At 36.0% G+C, this 15,600-nt stretch overlaps 1 protein-coding gene across 3 annotated transcripts in view; it reads right to left on the bottom strand.

Moving 5' to 3' along the window:
- NOX4 (NADPH oxidase 4) overlaps positions 1–15,600 on the bottom strand; it is a 152,569-nt gene that overhangs the window by 50,380 nt on the left and 86,589 nt on the right. For all 3 annotated transcript variants that reach the window (XM_074400356.1, XM_003935083.4, XM_010345653.3), the window contains one exon: positions 1,568–1,628. In XM_074400356.1, the coding sequence (XP_074256457.1) occupies positions 1,568–1,628 (61 nt within the window). The remainder of the gene's footprint in view (positions 1–1,567; positions 1,629–15,600) is intronic.

Here is a 15,600-nt window from a genome sequence, read left to right as displayed (position 1 = left end):
ATCTTTTTAATTCATTTCGATGTTTGCCCATAAAATCCTATGTTGTCGGTTTCCTTCCTTTTTTTCCCCAAGTCTCCAATTCCAAGCTGGCTATCCTTTCTAAAGACATTAAATTTTATACCTACAACTATTATATTTTAACTATATGAAATAAGCTCTTTATATCAACTACCGTAATCCTCATTTCAAACACGTCTTTCTTATTATTCAACATGTTATCCCTCCCCGGTTTTTACTGATATTAAGTTCTTCCTTCTAATGCTACCTTTTTAACTTGTGTTCACAAATCCATTACTTCCAGTTTCCATCCCGCCTCTCCACTGCCTCTTTTCCCCTCTGCCTTTAAGTACCTTCCAGTCTTCCCTTGATTTTAATCTATCTAACTAGCAACTTATAGTACTATTTTCATCACGGTGCTTCAAATGCTTCAAAAGTTCTCTAAAGTCTCTCAGTTACTCCAACATTTTGCTAAGGCATTCATGATCTTCACCAGGTTGGCCCTAAATGGCTCTTCTATACTACTCTCCAGAACCAAATCTTTGCTTTTGTTTCATTGTTTTTGCTTCATTTTGTTTGATCGACTTTGCTTTTGTTTAATTGACTAAAGGCTAATTGGATTCATCCCTTCCAAAGAGAGTTTAATCATTGCCTTTCCTGATTTTTGACAATACTGTGCATTTCACTTAAATTACTTACATCTTTCTTCATTTGCCTGATTTCTAAGCTTCAGCTCAAATTCTGTCTTTTCTGTGAAGTTTCTCTTACAGCCCTAGACCACATTTAAGCTACATTTTTCTCGTTCCCTATGGATTTTTCATGCCAACTCCTTGTTTAGCACCTAATTATAAGAATATTTAAATTTACATTTGCATTCATGTTTATATCTGCATTCTTTCCTGCAACAACAACATAACCAACCAACAAGCCAACATTTACTGAGTACTCACTTGTCAGTTATTCTGGGGGGTCACAGAAATATTAATACAAGAATGTTTCTGTTATTTACTCAGCTCTCTTAGTGCAATGCATATCTCAGATAATAAAAAGTATTTACTGAAGACAAGTAACACCAACAAACCTCCTGTTAAAAGTATCTATTCCAAAGATACTGTGAAGTTGCTATATATACAGAAACACAATAAAAAATGTCATGAAAGAACTGGAAGATTTGTGTGCTCTCAATACCAGGTATTTATTATTTTGAGAGTCAAACCAAGCACATATTTTAAACTCATGTTTTCTAAGAAACACATTTCAGCATTCCCACTATTGTCAGTACACCCGACAAGTAGGTAGAAACCTATTATTTGCAAGCATATTGAATAATATATTACTAATAATTACTGATATCCAAGATATTCTGATTGCAAAAATGCATCTAAAAAGAGAAAATATAGATGTCAAAACTGTACAAGCAAAAAACAAAAACAAACAAACAAACAAAAACAGAACAGCTTAAAGCATACACACATTTCTATACATGCTAGTAGTTATAACAAAACACATTCAAATTGTTACGTTCCATTATTTTCAAAGAATGTATCTTAAAATTGTATGTTCTACATACCTGTCCAGTCTCCTACTATTTTAAGATGAACCCCAAATGTTGATTTGGTTTCAGTAGGACACTAAAAAAAATAATAATAATAGGATCAATTGTGATTAATAATTACATAATGCGAGACTACTATTCAATTACAATTACTATCCTGATAGCAAGTCCTCCAAGTCAATACATAATAGAAAGGAATAGACTAAAATCTATGTAGATCCTTATCAGTGGGAAAAAATGGCAATGTCAACAGGTCAATAAGACTATCTACATTTCTCTAGAACCTATAAATACTTACAGGAAACAATACATTACACATGTTAAAATTGCTAGTGTATTTCATTTAACCACAAATCCTGCTAAAACATCTTCTGAGTTAAAATACATATAAGAAAAGCTAGTTTTTTGTTTTGTTTTTTTTTTTTTGAGACGGAGTTTCGCTCTTGTTACCCAGGCTGGAGTGCAATGGTACAATCTCGGCTCACCGCAACCTCCGCCTCCTGGGTTCAGGCAATTCTCCTGCCTCAGCCTCCCGAGTAGCTGGGACTACAGGCACGCGCCACCATGCCCAGCTAATTTTTGTATTTTTAGTAGAGACGGGGTTTCACCTTGCTGACCAAGATGGTCTCGATCTCTTGACCTCGTGATCCACCCACCTCGGCCTCCCAAAGTGCTGGGATTATAGGCGTGAGCCACCGCGCCCTGCCCAAGAAAAGCTAGTTTTTAATCACAAAGGAAGAAATAAAAACTAATGAATTTTTGTGTCCTTTTCTCCCTAGATATTATATACCTATCCTAACAAAGTCCAGGGAGAAAACATTTTAATGTGATATTAATTTTCCATGCCCAACAATTATGCTCCTACTGAAATAACTACATCATTCCCACCCTTAGTTCTCAGAAGAAATCTGGAGTGGTGAGGGTACCTGGGGAAGGGTATGAGCTATGGAAGTGTAGGTTAAAAAAAGTGCTGTGGTCCCATATTTAGGAAACCTAGAAGACATCCAGGTAGTCAAAATGAAAGAATAAAATTTAGTTTACAATAAGAAAAATGTAAAACCTCCTCTTGTTTTCTGGATTCCTACTCAAAATTCAAATAATTTTTTTTCATAGCTCATTTGGTAACAATATCTGACTTGAATGGGAGGCTAATATTTCTGTGTAAAAATTCATACGTAAGTATTGTCCTACAGAATTATCAACTTGTTTAAGCATGCTGACTAACATCCTGTTGGAGAGATTAAGTACTATATAAATATGCATACCTTTTAAAGTACATAAATTCCGAATTCTAAAAACGCATCTAAACTAATGGCTATGAGTAAAGGATCATCTGCCCGTGATTACTGAGCTTTTATCAAGTACCCATGTGCCATGGGAAGTATTAAGTGATTTATTTTTAAAATTTACATTAACTTTACAGAGTTGTCTTTTATAGATAAGAAAATGGAGTAATTGAGGCTTAAAATATTGACTTGCCCAATAAAAAGACAAGGCAAAATTCATATCCATGTCTGTTAATTCTTAATTATAGTAGGCCACTGTCTCTATTAAAGCAAAGATCCGTAAAATGAGTTAGCTGCATAAGAAATCAAATGGAATAAGAGGAAAAAAGGCATGTGTTGAACATTAGTAGAATCCGTATGCCACAATAGGAATTAAGAGGAAATAGGGGCTGAAGTCAAGGCAGAGATGAAAGAAAACAGCAGTGGAAGGACCCTCTGATCAGTGATTGGGTTACATAAAGCAAGTCCAAGACTTCAGAGCTCACTGTGTTGACTAGTTAATGGAGGTCATATAGAGATGCTATAAGGAGAGAAATAAATGAAGATGAAGGTACAATGAAGGTATGTTAACAACTCATTAGGTAAAAAGGAAAAGTAGCTCAAAAATCAGTAAAAACACTATGTGTTTATACAGATAGGTATTATACTATATATATATATAATGTTATATATAATATATATAATAAGGTAGTTATTAGTCATTCATAATAAATTATAAACGAACTAAAAGCACATAATATTAGTTAAAGGACTGGAATTAATGTACTATGGAATGTGCAAACTACTACTTTACAATCTGTTTCTGATAGGATTATTATTGCCAACAGTAGCATAAAATATTGAAGTAAATTAAAATATTTTAAATGACATTGTTTAAACATTTATACTATTAAAATTGTATTTTTATTTATAATTGTGATTTATAATTAACTATTTTATTTACATCGTAACTTTCTTTGTTACTTTTGTTGAGATGGAGTCTCTCTCTGTCACCCAGGCTGGAGTGCGGTGGCGCAATCTCCGCTCACTGCGACCTCTGCCTTCCAGGTTCAAGTGATCCTCCTGCTTCAGCCTCCCAAGTAGCTGGGATTACAGGCATGTGCTACCATGCCCAGCTATTTTTCTTGTGTTTTTAGTAGAATTAGGGTTTCACGCCGGGCGCGGTGGCTCAAGCCTGTAATCCCAGCACTTTGGGAGGCCGAGGTGGGTGGATCACAAGGTCGAGAGATCGAGACCATCCTGGTCAACATGGTGAAACCCCGTCTCTACTAAAAATACAAAAAATTATCTGGGCATGGTGGCACGTGCCTATAATCCCAGCTACTCAGGAGGCTGAGGCAGGAGAATTGCCTGAACCCAGGAGAAGGAGGTTGCGGTGAGCCGAGATCGCGCCATTGCACTCCAGCCTGGGTAACAAGAGCACAAACTCCGTCTCAAAAAAAAAAAAAAGAATTAGGGTTTCACTATGCTGCCGAGGCTGGTCTCAAACTCTTGGCCTCATGTGATCCATCCACCTTGCCTCCCAAAGTGCTGAGATTACAGGCATGAGCCACCATACCCAGGCTACACTGGGATTTTTAATAACTGAAAGCAACCACTTTTGTCATCAGTAAATCTCCAAATAAAATGATATTATCTACAAAAACCACCCACGATTTTACTATATATTGTCTCTGTATAATAAAACTTGTAGCTCTCAAAACACAAAATACCCAACAAAGATCTGAGCTACCAATCTGATAGTCCACACGACACTGGATGTCCTTCACTGTGAACTAGATCTCAGGTTATAAAAAGATGACCTAAAGTCAAGAAGAATCAAAATGGAAAGCAAAGAATGTTTGTTCTTGTGTGAGGGTACATGTGGCTTGAGTTAATCTCATAATGCATTCTAAAATAAAACACGTATTTTGCCAAATATTTATATCTCTGTTCAATTCTTTCAAAGCAGACATTGTAAAAGGTAATCACACACAATGTTTAACATCTCCTTGGGTCTCATAGGAGACTAAACTTCTCTTTGGCACATATTAATATTAAAATAAAAAGCAGATATTTGTGCTTTTTTCTCATTAAAGACAATATATAATAAAATTTTAGGAATACTAACTTGGGAAGTATAAATGATGACAGAGAAGTCTCACAATTATTTCATATATATCTATGTTTTAAAATTGATCCAAGTCTTTGCTATGATCCTAATTTTTAAGTATTTTGAAATTTTAATTTAACTGCAAACATTAAGATATTGCTGAATCTTTTTAGTTTTCTCCAAATAAAAAAATAAAGTTTGGATCATGTCAACCTTAATGTAAATAATAGTATATATATTCACCTAAGTCTAAGAAAAATAAAAAGTGACAATTTGACTGTAAAAACAGATCTGGAGAAATACGTACTTTAATGTCCTTGAGAAAATATAACCTTTAAACTTCCAATTATTTCTTCAATATGACATTGGGTTTTTAATGTGCACAAATGGCTAATAATTTTATAACAAAATATAAAAAGACATTTGTAACTTGTCTTACGTTTGGGAACTAAATGTAAAAACTATGTCACTTGATGTCTTTGCACATTGTTTTTGAATAAATATGAATTTATACAACATAAAACAATTACAAGCATTTTTATTTGTAAATCAAGAGCCTTTCAGTAAAAATTAAAAATAATTCCAAAATAGCAACTTTTCTATAACCAAATGTGTTAAACCTGAGAAAATGATCACAGAATATGATGTTCTTTAATCATTTTTGTCAAGTCTTTATTTTAACCCTTTCTTCCCAAGTTCTTAGTTTCATACTTTTGACTTCCTGTTAGATGTTTATACCTGAAATTCACTCTAAATTTACCATATCTAAAATTACTGTTATCTTATTAATACTTCCATAACTATCTTCTCCTTCTAATTCCATATATCTGGAAACAGAACCTACATCCTTCTCAGAAAGGAGACTCAAATCTCTCGGAGTAATACCACTTATTTATCTTGCCAGCATTCAATCACCTTTCATTTCCTTTCAAACAGGCCCAGTGAAAATGTCTGATCACAGCAATCTTCTATTGATTAACCTTTTGTGTTCCCCTGTGAAAAAACACCCATATTCTTTGGGTTCTATGGCCTATGGCCAAACACATCTGTTTCAAACTCCTTCTGGCTTTATATCCATGTTTCCCCTTTATTTACTCTAATCAAGCTAAACCAATACTTACCAACTAATACATTTTCTAGTCCCTTCATCTCCCTACATGCGAGCCTACTCATTTTGAGTGACTTCTTTTCCATTTCTCATGTTGAATCCTAGCAACTTTTCAAGGTTTATCTTAAAAGCTTCCATTTTATAAAGATATCCTGAAATTTCCTGCCAAGAAAATTCTCATTTCCCTGAGCCCTCAAATTATGAGTATGACTCTTATGCTCCTTATTACAGTCTGGCTCCTTATTTTTATGCAATTTTTCCTGTATTAATAAACTGTAAATGTCTTGAGATCAAGAACTATTTCTAAATCATTATTACATATTCTACAGCAACTTGCACATTGAGGGTATCAGCTGAATACGTATTATAGTATCAATTGAATAGTAAATACTGGATAAAAATACAGGAGAATTAACCTGAGAATGAATAAAAATGTCAAAGGTGGGCAGTACTTCTAGAATTTATTTATTCACTCTAGAAATATTTAGTGTCCAAAATACTCCGCAGACTGTTATGCTAGGAGCTCATGCAATTTCACAACTGAAGACTGTTCTAAACATCTACAAAAAGACAAGAACATGGAACACTGAATCTTCCATAATTAACGCAACGTCATGACAGTAAACATTTTGACACATTTAAACTTTAATGCTTTTGCATTTACATGAAAGAAAAAAGTGTTTAACTGTATAGTTGAATGAAAAAATATGTTAAATATTAAAAATAAAGATTCTGGAAGAATATGTAAATGAAATTTGTATTAACTTGGATTGAACATGTTCATTTACTTCAGGTCCCTTAGGCAAAGGGAATACTAAAATAACAGTTTAGAGATACAAAAACAGATAACCACAATGGCAAAAATAACATGGGGAGTGATAAGAAAAATAAAGAGATGTCAATAAATTTTTGAAAAGTGACAAGTGGATGAGGTGGTGGTTTAGGAACTGACTGAAGAAAACATATGAAGCCAAAATCCCACTGCCTTCAAACAGAGATTACCTTGAGAAGCAAGACCATCTTTTGATCAGAACACTGGAGAAACTCAGGTCTTAGAGGTAACAGGTGGAAGTTAGAGTTGGGGAATATTATTCAAAAAAAAAATCTGTTTGTGTCTGTATATGAATTAATTTTATCCCAAAATTCACTTTCCTCTAATCACAGGCTACGTAACTACTACTCCACAAACCCACGACAAGGAGGGTAGAACACAAAAGGTTCTATGTATAGAAATAACTGGTCATGGAAGGCAGGGCTGAGATGCCAGTCATTCGCTGAATAAATATTTAACGAAAGCATTCTAAGTGTCATCTCAAAATAACATGTCCTAAGTGCAGCTGCACAGATTTCCATCAGAACCTGCTCTCCATCCCTAACCTTCCCTACCTTAATGAAATTTCAGATGCTCAGGCCAAAAACTTTGGAATCACCCTTCACTTCTCTTCCTTTCACATTATATATACAATCCACGGAATAAATTTTGTTAACTCTAACTTTAAAGTATATTCAGCATATGATCACTTCTCACACTTCCACTGTTGCCACCCTGGTCATAACCATCATCATACCTCGACTGGATGACTGCAACAGCTCCTAACTGGACTTCTAACTGGACACTCTGCTTCTGCTCTTGATTCCCCTTATCTACTCTTTCTTTTTTTAAAATTGCATTTTAGGTTTTGGGGTACATTTGAAGATCATGCAAGATAGTTGCATAGGTATACACATGGCAGTGTGATTTGCTGCCTTCCTCGCCTTCACCTATATCTGGCATTTCTGCCCATGCTATCTCTCCCCAACTCCCCACTCCCCACTGTCCCTCCTCCATTTCCCCCCAACAGATCCCAGTGTGTAGTGCTCCCCTCCCTGTGTCCATGTGTTCTCATTTTTCAACACCCGCCTATGAGTGAGAACATGCGGTATTTGATTTTCTGCTCTGGAAACCATCATTCCCCTTATCTACTATTAACACAGAAGCCAGCATTATCCTGTTGAAAAGTAAGCCATATCATGTCATTTCTCTACCCACACTCTTCCACCACTCCTTTATCCATCAAAGTAAATCCAAAGGTCTAAATGTTCTGGAAATATGAGCCTTGAATTGCAGAGTTCAAATCTGGACTGGGAATATAAATTCAGGATGTAAAAGTAATATAGATGATGAGAGAGACTACCAGAGAAATGTGTACAGCTAGAGAGGAAGAGAAGTTGAAGAAATGGACACTGGTATGTTCTGATACTTAGAGCTTCCGGGAATGACCAGGAACAACAAAAATAGACTAAGTAAAAACAGCCAGAAAATGTGGAGAAAAACAAATAAGTGGAAAAAAAGTGTTTCAGTAAAGTGAAGGATCAGCTGTATTAAGCACTGCTTATTGGTGAAGCCCACTGAAGAGTGAGAACTTAACAATAGCATGGTCACTGCTGAACCTGGAAGTGTTTTAGTGGTGTGCTGTGGGCAAAAGTGGGTTGATTTAAGAGAATGAGAGGAAAGGAACTGGATTGCTGAGACAGGGAGTGATAGCTAGAAGGGATGTGAGTCAAGAAAGAAACTTTTATTCATCATTTCTTTTGGGTCCTTAGGTAAAAAGAAGTACACAAAAATAAGGATTGGCTAAATTAAGCTCAATATTTAGTAGATTTACTCTAAATACACCAACCTGCTAAAGTTCATTCTTATCATGCAAACTCTCATTAGGCACTAAGGGAATATTTTTAATTCCCCTGGAAAAAAGCCAAACTAGAGCAGTTAGAGGATGTTTAAGTCTCAAGAAACTCACATGTCCCATTAACTTTTCAAGAACATTAATCATCTTCTCTGGTAATTTTGACCACTTTGCTTCATCGATTATTAAGATACATTGTTGCCATGTTAACCTATCATGTATCCAAGCTAATTCTGGTCAAGCAACAAAATTGGGAAACCATAGAGCAAAGCAATATTTAAGGTTTAAATAGATGAGAGCAAGACCAGAGATCAAAACTGCTGCAGACTTCCTGTCATTTAAACCCACAAAATTAAATAAACAATAGCAATAAAATGTTGCCAATGTTTGTAAGATCCATAGCCATTCTTGCCTGGTTTTCATTGAAAACTGGAAAATCTATTCAAAGTCTATTCCCACAGTGACTGGTTAAAAGATTAAAAACACAAAGTAGAAAAATGATGGCTAGTGCAGCTATGCTATGTAAAAGTGCAGACAATAACAAACTAACAGCTAGACATGCTTCTGACTCACGGAAAAATTTCTGAAATCAGGTTATTCAAGCTTAAAAACAATGAATCACACAACTGGAGAATACAGATGTCAGGAAACCACGTTTGTTCCTGACTAAAAATAATAACAGAAGAATAAAGAGGTATTCATCAACTCGTTACTACTATTTAAAAGGCAGACTCTACATTATTTCCGTGAGAATCCATGAAATTAGTATGAAAATAATGTCTACCTCAGCTAAATATGAAGAGATGCTATATTGTGTAGTAAGCAGTAGGTTTCATGCTCTCTTAACTTAGGGCTTTTTCCAATTATCTCTAATTTATACAGCTAAATTAGGTGAGAACATACCTTAATATCGGATTTGATTTGGTAGAAAAACTTAAATTTGGTAATTGCAGAGCACAGCTGTAAAATACTTGCAGACATCCATTACAGAGTTGAAGAACAAAACATTACATTCTACACAGGTTTTAAATCAATAAGGTGTAAAGTGAGAGAAGAGACAAGAAAGGGGTTCTGGTTGTATTATTTGGGTGTCTTTGGTCACTTCAACAATCTGTGCTTTAGACCTCTCAAGCGTAAATAAATTTGTAGTTTGGACAACAGATTTTTAAAGTTCAGTTAGTGTGGACCAACTAGAATTTATATGTACCTCAAATTTAATTTCTAGTGTTAAAAATGGAGAATTATCTCATAAAAGATCTATATTTTTAAAACCTACCTAAAGGACACCGTGTGGCACCGCTCAGACCTTTTCCCTTCCCACGCGCCTCTCAGCTTCCAGGATCGACACACTCATTCGCCATTCTTCCAGCTCTGAAAGGGTTGCCCGGGAGGACTCACTCCTGAGACCTGTCCCCGGAATAGCTATCCATAGAAGAAAGCTTCCTTGCCTATGTCAACCTGGAGGCATCTCAAATCCAAGGATTGGTCGATTGGAGGTTACAAAGGTTTGGCCCCCTGATTTCAAGACAGGACCACTGCAAGCTATCATTTCATCTGCAGAGCTCCCGTCAGATCTTCTGAGACTCTACGGAACTATATCACATAATTCAGCTTCTGCCTGGTCCTTTTAGTCAATCGTTATTGATTGTCTTCCTAAACTTACTTTGCAAGGAATCTGCTGCAAGCAATATGCCTCCCAGCCTGTTTCCAAGGAAACCTAACCTAAAACATCATTCATCCTTAAGGCTAGAAGACCATAAAAGGTAAGTTGGTCATCAGTTCCCTAAAAGACTGTTTCTAAAACAATCTGTGGCCAAAGCTTAGTCAGTTACTACATACTGAAGAATAAGGGGAAAAAATCTTAGTTTAATCCATGTCTTTGGTCCCTCAGTAGCTATCTGAAAAAACCATAACAAAATCTATTTACAGAGAGTTTACTACTATATGCCAAGCTTCACGCATACCACTTAATTATATCTTTTTTATTAATAGTAGAGTAACTCCATGGATAAGTTGCTATTATTAACTACATTTTTATAAAGAAGTAAACCAAAAATTAAGTATGTTAATTTTCACGTCCACAGTCTTAATACTAGAAACTAGAGCATATAGGACTCTATCCCAAGCTGTCGTATTCTAAAATCCATGATCTGATATGACACAATGTCCTATAATTTCCATCAGTTTTGTCAGCAAACGTGTGTGTGAGGTTTTACCATGAGAGAATATAGGTGTACCAACAAAAAAACAGTCACAATTTTCATCACATTAGGATATCATTCTTGTGTAGGGAAGTCAATGTTATGTGCTAAAAATAGTGAAGCACTTTTTTAATTTATAATCAAAACCCCAACTCTTGTGCTCCCAATAAATCAGTGCTTAAAGCTTACCTTTACCTTGACCGAAATAGTGTTTCTGTGCTCTATCTTTTGTACTTTGAAGTTGTACTTTCAGTTTGAAAGTACAATCTCCATCTTAATAAGTGAGATTAAAAAAAATTACTGAATGTGAAATAGCAGTATATATTATCAGTTTGATTCTAACTGGCACAGTATATGAAAATAAGTATTAGACTTCTACAAACAGGGGGACTTATTCAAATTTCACCACTTCACAGTATTAAAAGAGCTTAGTAGTATGGACAATCCAAAGCTTTCATATTTCTATAGAAAATACATATTTGTGTTTTCAATAAACCTCAGTTCCAAATGGTAATTTTTAACTTATATTTGTTTTCTGACTCCAGGAACATAGATGTTCAAAAATAATAGCAGTGTTAGGAATAAGAAAGCCCTCAGCATGGATGGATGGTGTGGCAGGAGAGAAACAGTGAAGAACAGATATTAACATGCCTCAGACAGACAGGCCTGTGTTTGAATTTCACCTCTACCTCAACTAAATGTGTGACTTTGGGCATGCTATGTAGTCTCTCTGAGCCACATTCCTTTCTGCATCACTGAGTTAACATTACATGTCTCATAGAAACATTATAAGTATTAAATAATGTAATATTCTCAAAAGCTATGTAAGAACCTTTAGGCACTTAATTAGTAGGTACTATTATCTTTGACAAAGATGTGATACTTACTTTTTAGTGGAAACCACCAAATGGGAAATTTTGTTTTACTTCAAAGGAACTCTTAAGACTAACTATGCAGTGAAAATGTTTGAAAGCATGCATTTCACATTTCTAAGTGCCAAATAGAAGTAATTGGACAAAGAAGAAATGGCAGGAAAAGACTAAATTAACATAACTAATGTAAAATTTGGCTTAGAAATCTTTGCTCTATTCAAATTCATTTTGAATCAGCAGTAAGGTTTGCCTATATTCCACTTATGAAAACAAAAACTCCTTTGGGGGATAGTACAAATGAACAAGCTTGCAACCCCCAAATCTGGGAAAGGTATAAACCATTCCCAAGCCTACATGATAAACAGATGGTCTGATAAAAATAATTTCTCTGCCTTAAAATTTTATTTAGAGCCAACTATTATAAAAATTTAAAATATCTATGAGATAAAGTGGTTTTAAGAAAACAGTATTTAGAATTAAGGTTTAATAAAGCTTAAGTAAAACATACAAAAACTGATGTTTAAAAAACGAATGAATGTGAATACAAAACCTAACCTTGTAGAGTCAAGATCTATTTCAACCTGCAAGGTACTAGGTGAATCTAAGAAATTTTGATAGGATTTGTCATATAAGCACAGATGGAGGAGCAAGTAATTTTATGTTGCTTCGCCTGATAAGGGAACTGATGTGAAAAATGACTTCGTCACAGACCAGATATAATCCACAAATGTGTCTACTTGTCTTTGGTGGTTCTTTCTAAAGGCCTTTGCCATAGGTTCATTTTCCTTTCCTCTTTTTGTTAGAGAGAAGTACCGTCACCTAAAAGATTAGACTTTAATTAAACACTCTACTCTGACTCAGTCTACTCCAAATGAGAGCCACTTTGGAAATAAGTATTTCTCCTTTCTTCTTTATCCCTCCAACATTCCCTTTTCTGCAGCTGCACCCTCTAAGAAAGAGTGCGCTAGAAAGAGATGAGGGAAGGAATATCTATCCACAAAGCACTTCCCATGCTAGGTCCTGAACTCTATATATTAGGAGGATTTTACTCTTTTAACAGATATGCATCTATTATGTGCCAGATACTGTGGTATGAATTCATCTTTCAAAGGGTCTCAGTATGGTCTCTGAGGAGAACAGAAATTAATTAAACAAATAATTTAATGACTGGTGTTGAAGAGTGCATGTAGGATGCTCTGAAAGGAATGAAAAAGGTCGGGATACTTAATCTAATTGGGAGGGTCAGTGGAGGCTGCTCAGCAGAAGTGATATGAAGATGGGATGTGAAGGATGAATGAGAGTTCCCAGGCAAAGAGAATGGGTGGAGTTTAAGGGGTAAATACGTGAAAGAAAATGAGGTGGTTCCCGGGGTGAGACCCAAAAGTGGGAAAATGGGAAAGCATTAACTAAATGAGTTAACAAAATTTAATGGGATTGGTGGCATGGGGTGGTTCATGCCTGTAATCCCAGTACTTTAGGAGGCTGAAGCAGGAGGACTGCTTGACGGCAAGAGTTTGAGATCAGCCTGGGCAACATAGAGAGACCCTATCTCTATAAATTAACAACAACAACAATAACAAAATAGCCAGGCATGGTGGCATGTGCCTGTAGTACCAGCTACTCAGCAGGCTAAGCCTAGAAGTCCAGACTGCAGTAAGCCATGATCACACCACCACTGCTCTCCAGCCCAGGTGACAGAGCCAGACTTTGTCTCAAAAAGAAAAAAAAGAAAGAAAGAAAGAAAGAAAAAGAAAATCAATGATATTACATATTAAAGAACTTCTCAAATCCATTAATATATTAGTAGGCACTATGCATATTAAAATACATATTAAGCAGCATTTTCCAAACTAAGCCACTGAAAATGTCTTTTATTCCTCCCTTCTTCTCTCCCTCCCTCCCACCCTTTCTCCCTCCCTCCATCTCTCTCTCCCTGCCTCCCTTCCTCACTCTCCTTCCTTCCTTCCCTCCCTCCCTCCCTCTCTCCCTGCCTCCCTCCTTTCCTCTCCTTCCTTCCTTCCCTCCTTCCCCCTCCCTCCTTGTCTCCCTCCCTCCCTCTTTCCCTCCCTTCCCCCCTCCTTGCCTCCCTCCCTCCCTCCCTCTCTCCCTCCCTTCTTTCCTTCCTTCCTTCCTTCCTTCTTCCAATGTCACCTCCCAACATCTGTGATAATTTCCAGAGAACAACATTTCTTTAAAGGAATGAAAGAAGTGGTCTCCAAAACCTGGTTTACTACAATTATCCTTTTTTCTCCTCTTTGTCATTTTGGTAAACAATTCTTACAGAACCAGAAGAAATAAGATAATTTTTTCTTAAGTAAAAAAAAAAAAAAAAGAAAAACTATGATGGATATAGACTGTAGACATCCAACCTCTTTATCTTCATCTCATGCACTTCTGAATCTGGATCTTCTGAAACAAGCCTGCAATGGACTCAGAGCCTTCATGCTGAGGGCTCCCTGGGCTTCCTCAAGAGTCAAGGCCCAGGGTGAGATGTCCTTTGCTAGAGGAGGCAACCCATAGGCTCCAGAGCCTTATACACCCAAAGGAGCTTCCCTGAAGTGAGGAAAGCTCTCTTGTCTTTTTCCACTAATCAAAACACATTATTTCTCAAAGTGGTCACTAAACCAATATTTGTTCTCCAAGAACAATGTACTGTTCCTATTTCCACACTTTGAGATCCCACGGTGGGGGGAAAACAAAGCTTTCATTTATATGACAAAAATATCAAGTACATGAGGCTAACCTCATGTTATTTTAATTCTTGATGAACTTGTCAGATATTTATACTGCTATCCCACTTTTCTATTTGATTTATATCCAAACTGTTATTTGGGCATTGATGACAGTGAATACAAAAAAAAAAAAAAAGAATTTGAAAAGTAATCAAATTCTCTTTCAAAGGTCTATATCACATGAAAGTATTCAGGAACTCATGGTAACCAAAATAATTTTCATGGAATTCCAAAAAGGATTCTAGTTGAGTAAGCAAAATATGTTTTTAGATGATGATGTTTATGTGAGTATTTTAGCAGAATCATCCTAACAGAGACCGTTGGAAAGTGAGCTGTTCTCACTGACGTGATTGGTGTCTCCAGAACACAAGCTAAGCACTCCCATCCCTCAACTTCTCTATTGTCCTTAAATTCTCCTTTCTCACAGTGGCCTCTAAAAGAACATCCTGGAGCCCTTCAGCATTGGAAGCTATGTTGACCAACTATGGATCTAATGCGGTGGTTGTCAACTATAGGTGATTTTGCCCCTCAGAAGGCACCTGGTTACATCTGGAGACAATTTTGGCAGTCACAGTGGGGACACTATTGTCATCTAGTGGATCAAGGCTAAAAAGGCTGCAAAACATCCTGTAATACGCAGCACAACACATCCCATTAAAGAATTATCTGATCCAACATGTCAATACTCCCATGATTGAAAAATCCTGATCTAGTGCCATCATCCTTGCAAATATTCCTGTGAGACAGCTCTAGATGGGTCTCAGTGTTAGAAATGTCTTTATTGTGTTAAATCAAAATATATTTTCCTAAAATTTTTTGTCTATTGGGATCCTAAAAGAAAAAAATAGTTTCTCCACCCATACGACAGATTTTCAGATAACCAAAACTACTCTCATATTCCCAGTTTCTCATTTTCACGTGGAAAAACCACATGCTCATGTCTTGTACTTGCTTCTTAAAAAGGAATAATTTCATAAATGAAAGCAATAATCCAAGTTAAAACCAGATAGTTTAAGATTATGAAAATAATAATAATATCTTTATTACCAAGTACTGACCAATAATGATGTGCCAAGGGTTTTACACACATG

Source organism: Saimiri boliviensis, chromosome 6, assembly GCF_048565385.1.
Source record: "Saimiri boliviensis isolate mSaiBol1 chromosome 6, mSaiBol1.pri, whole genome shotgun sequence".
NCBI lineage: Eukaryota > Metazoa > Chordata > Mammalia > Primates > Cebidae > Saimiri > Saimiri boliviensis.
Note: the sequence above shows the minus strand (reverse complement) of the source record. Positions and strands in the feature narration are given on the sequence as shown.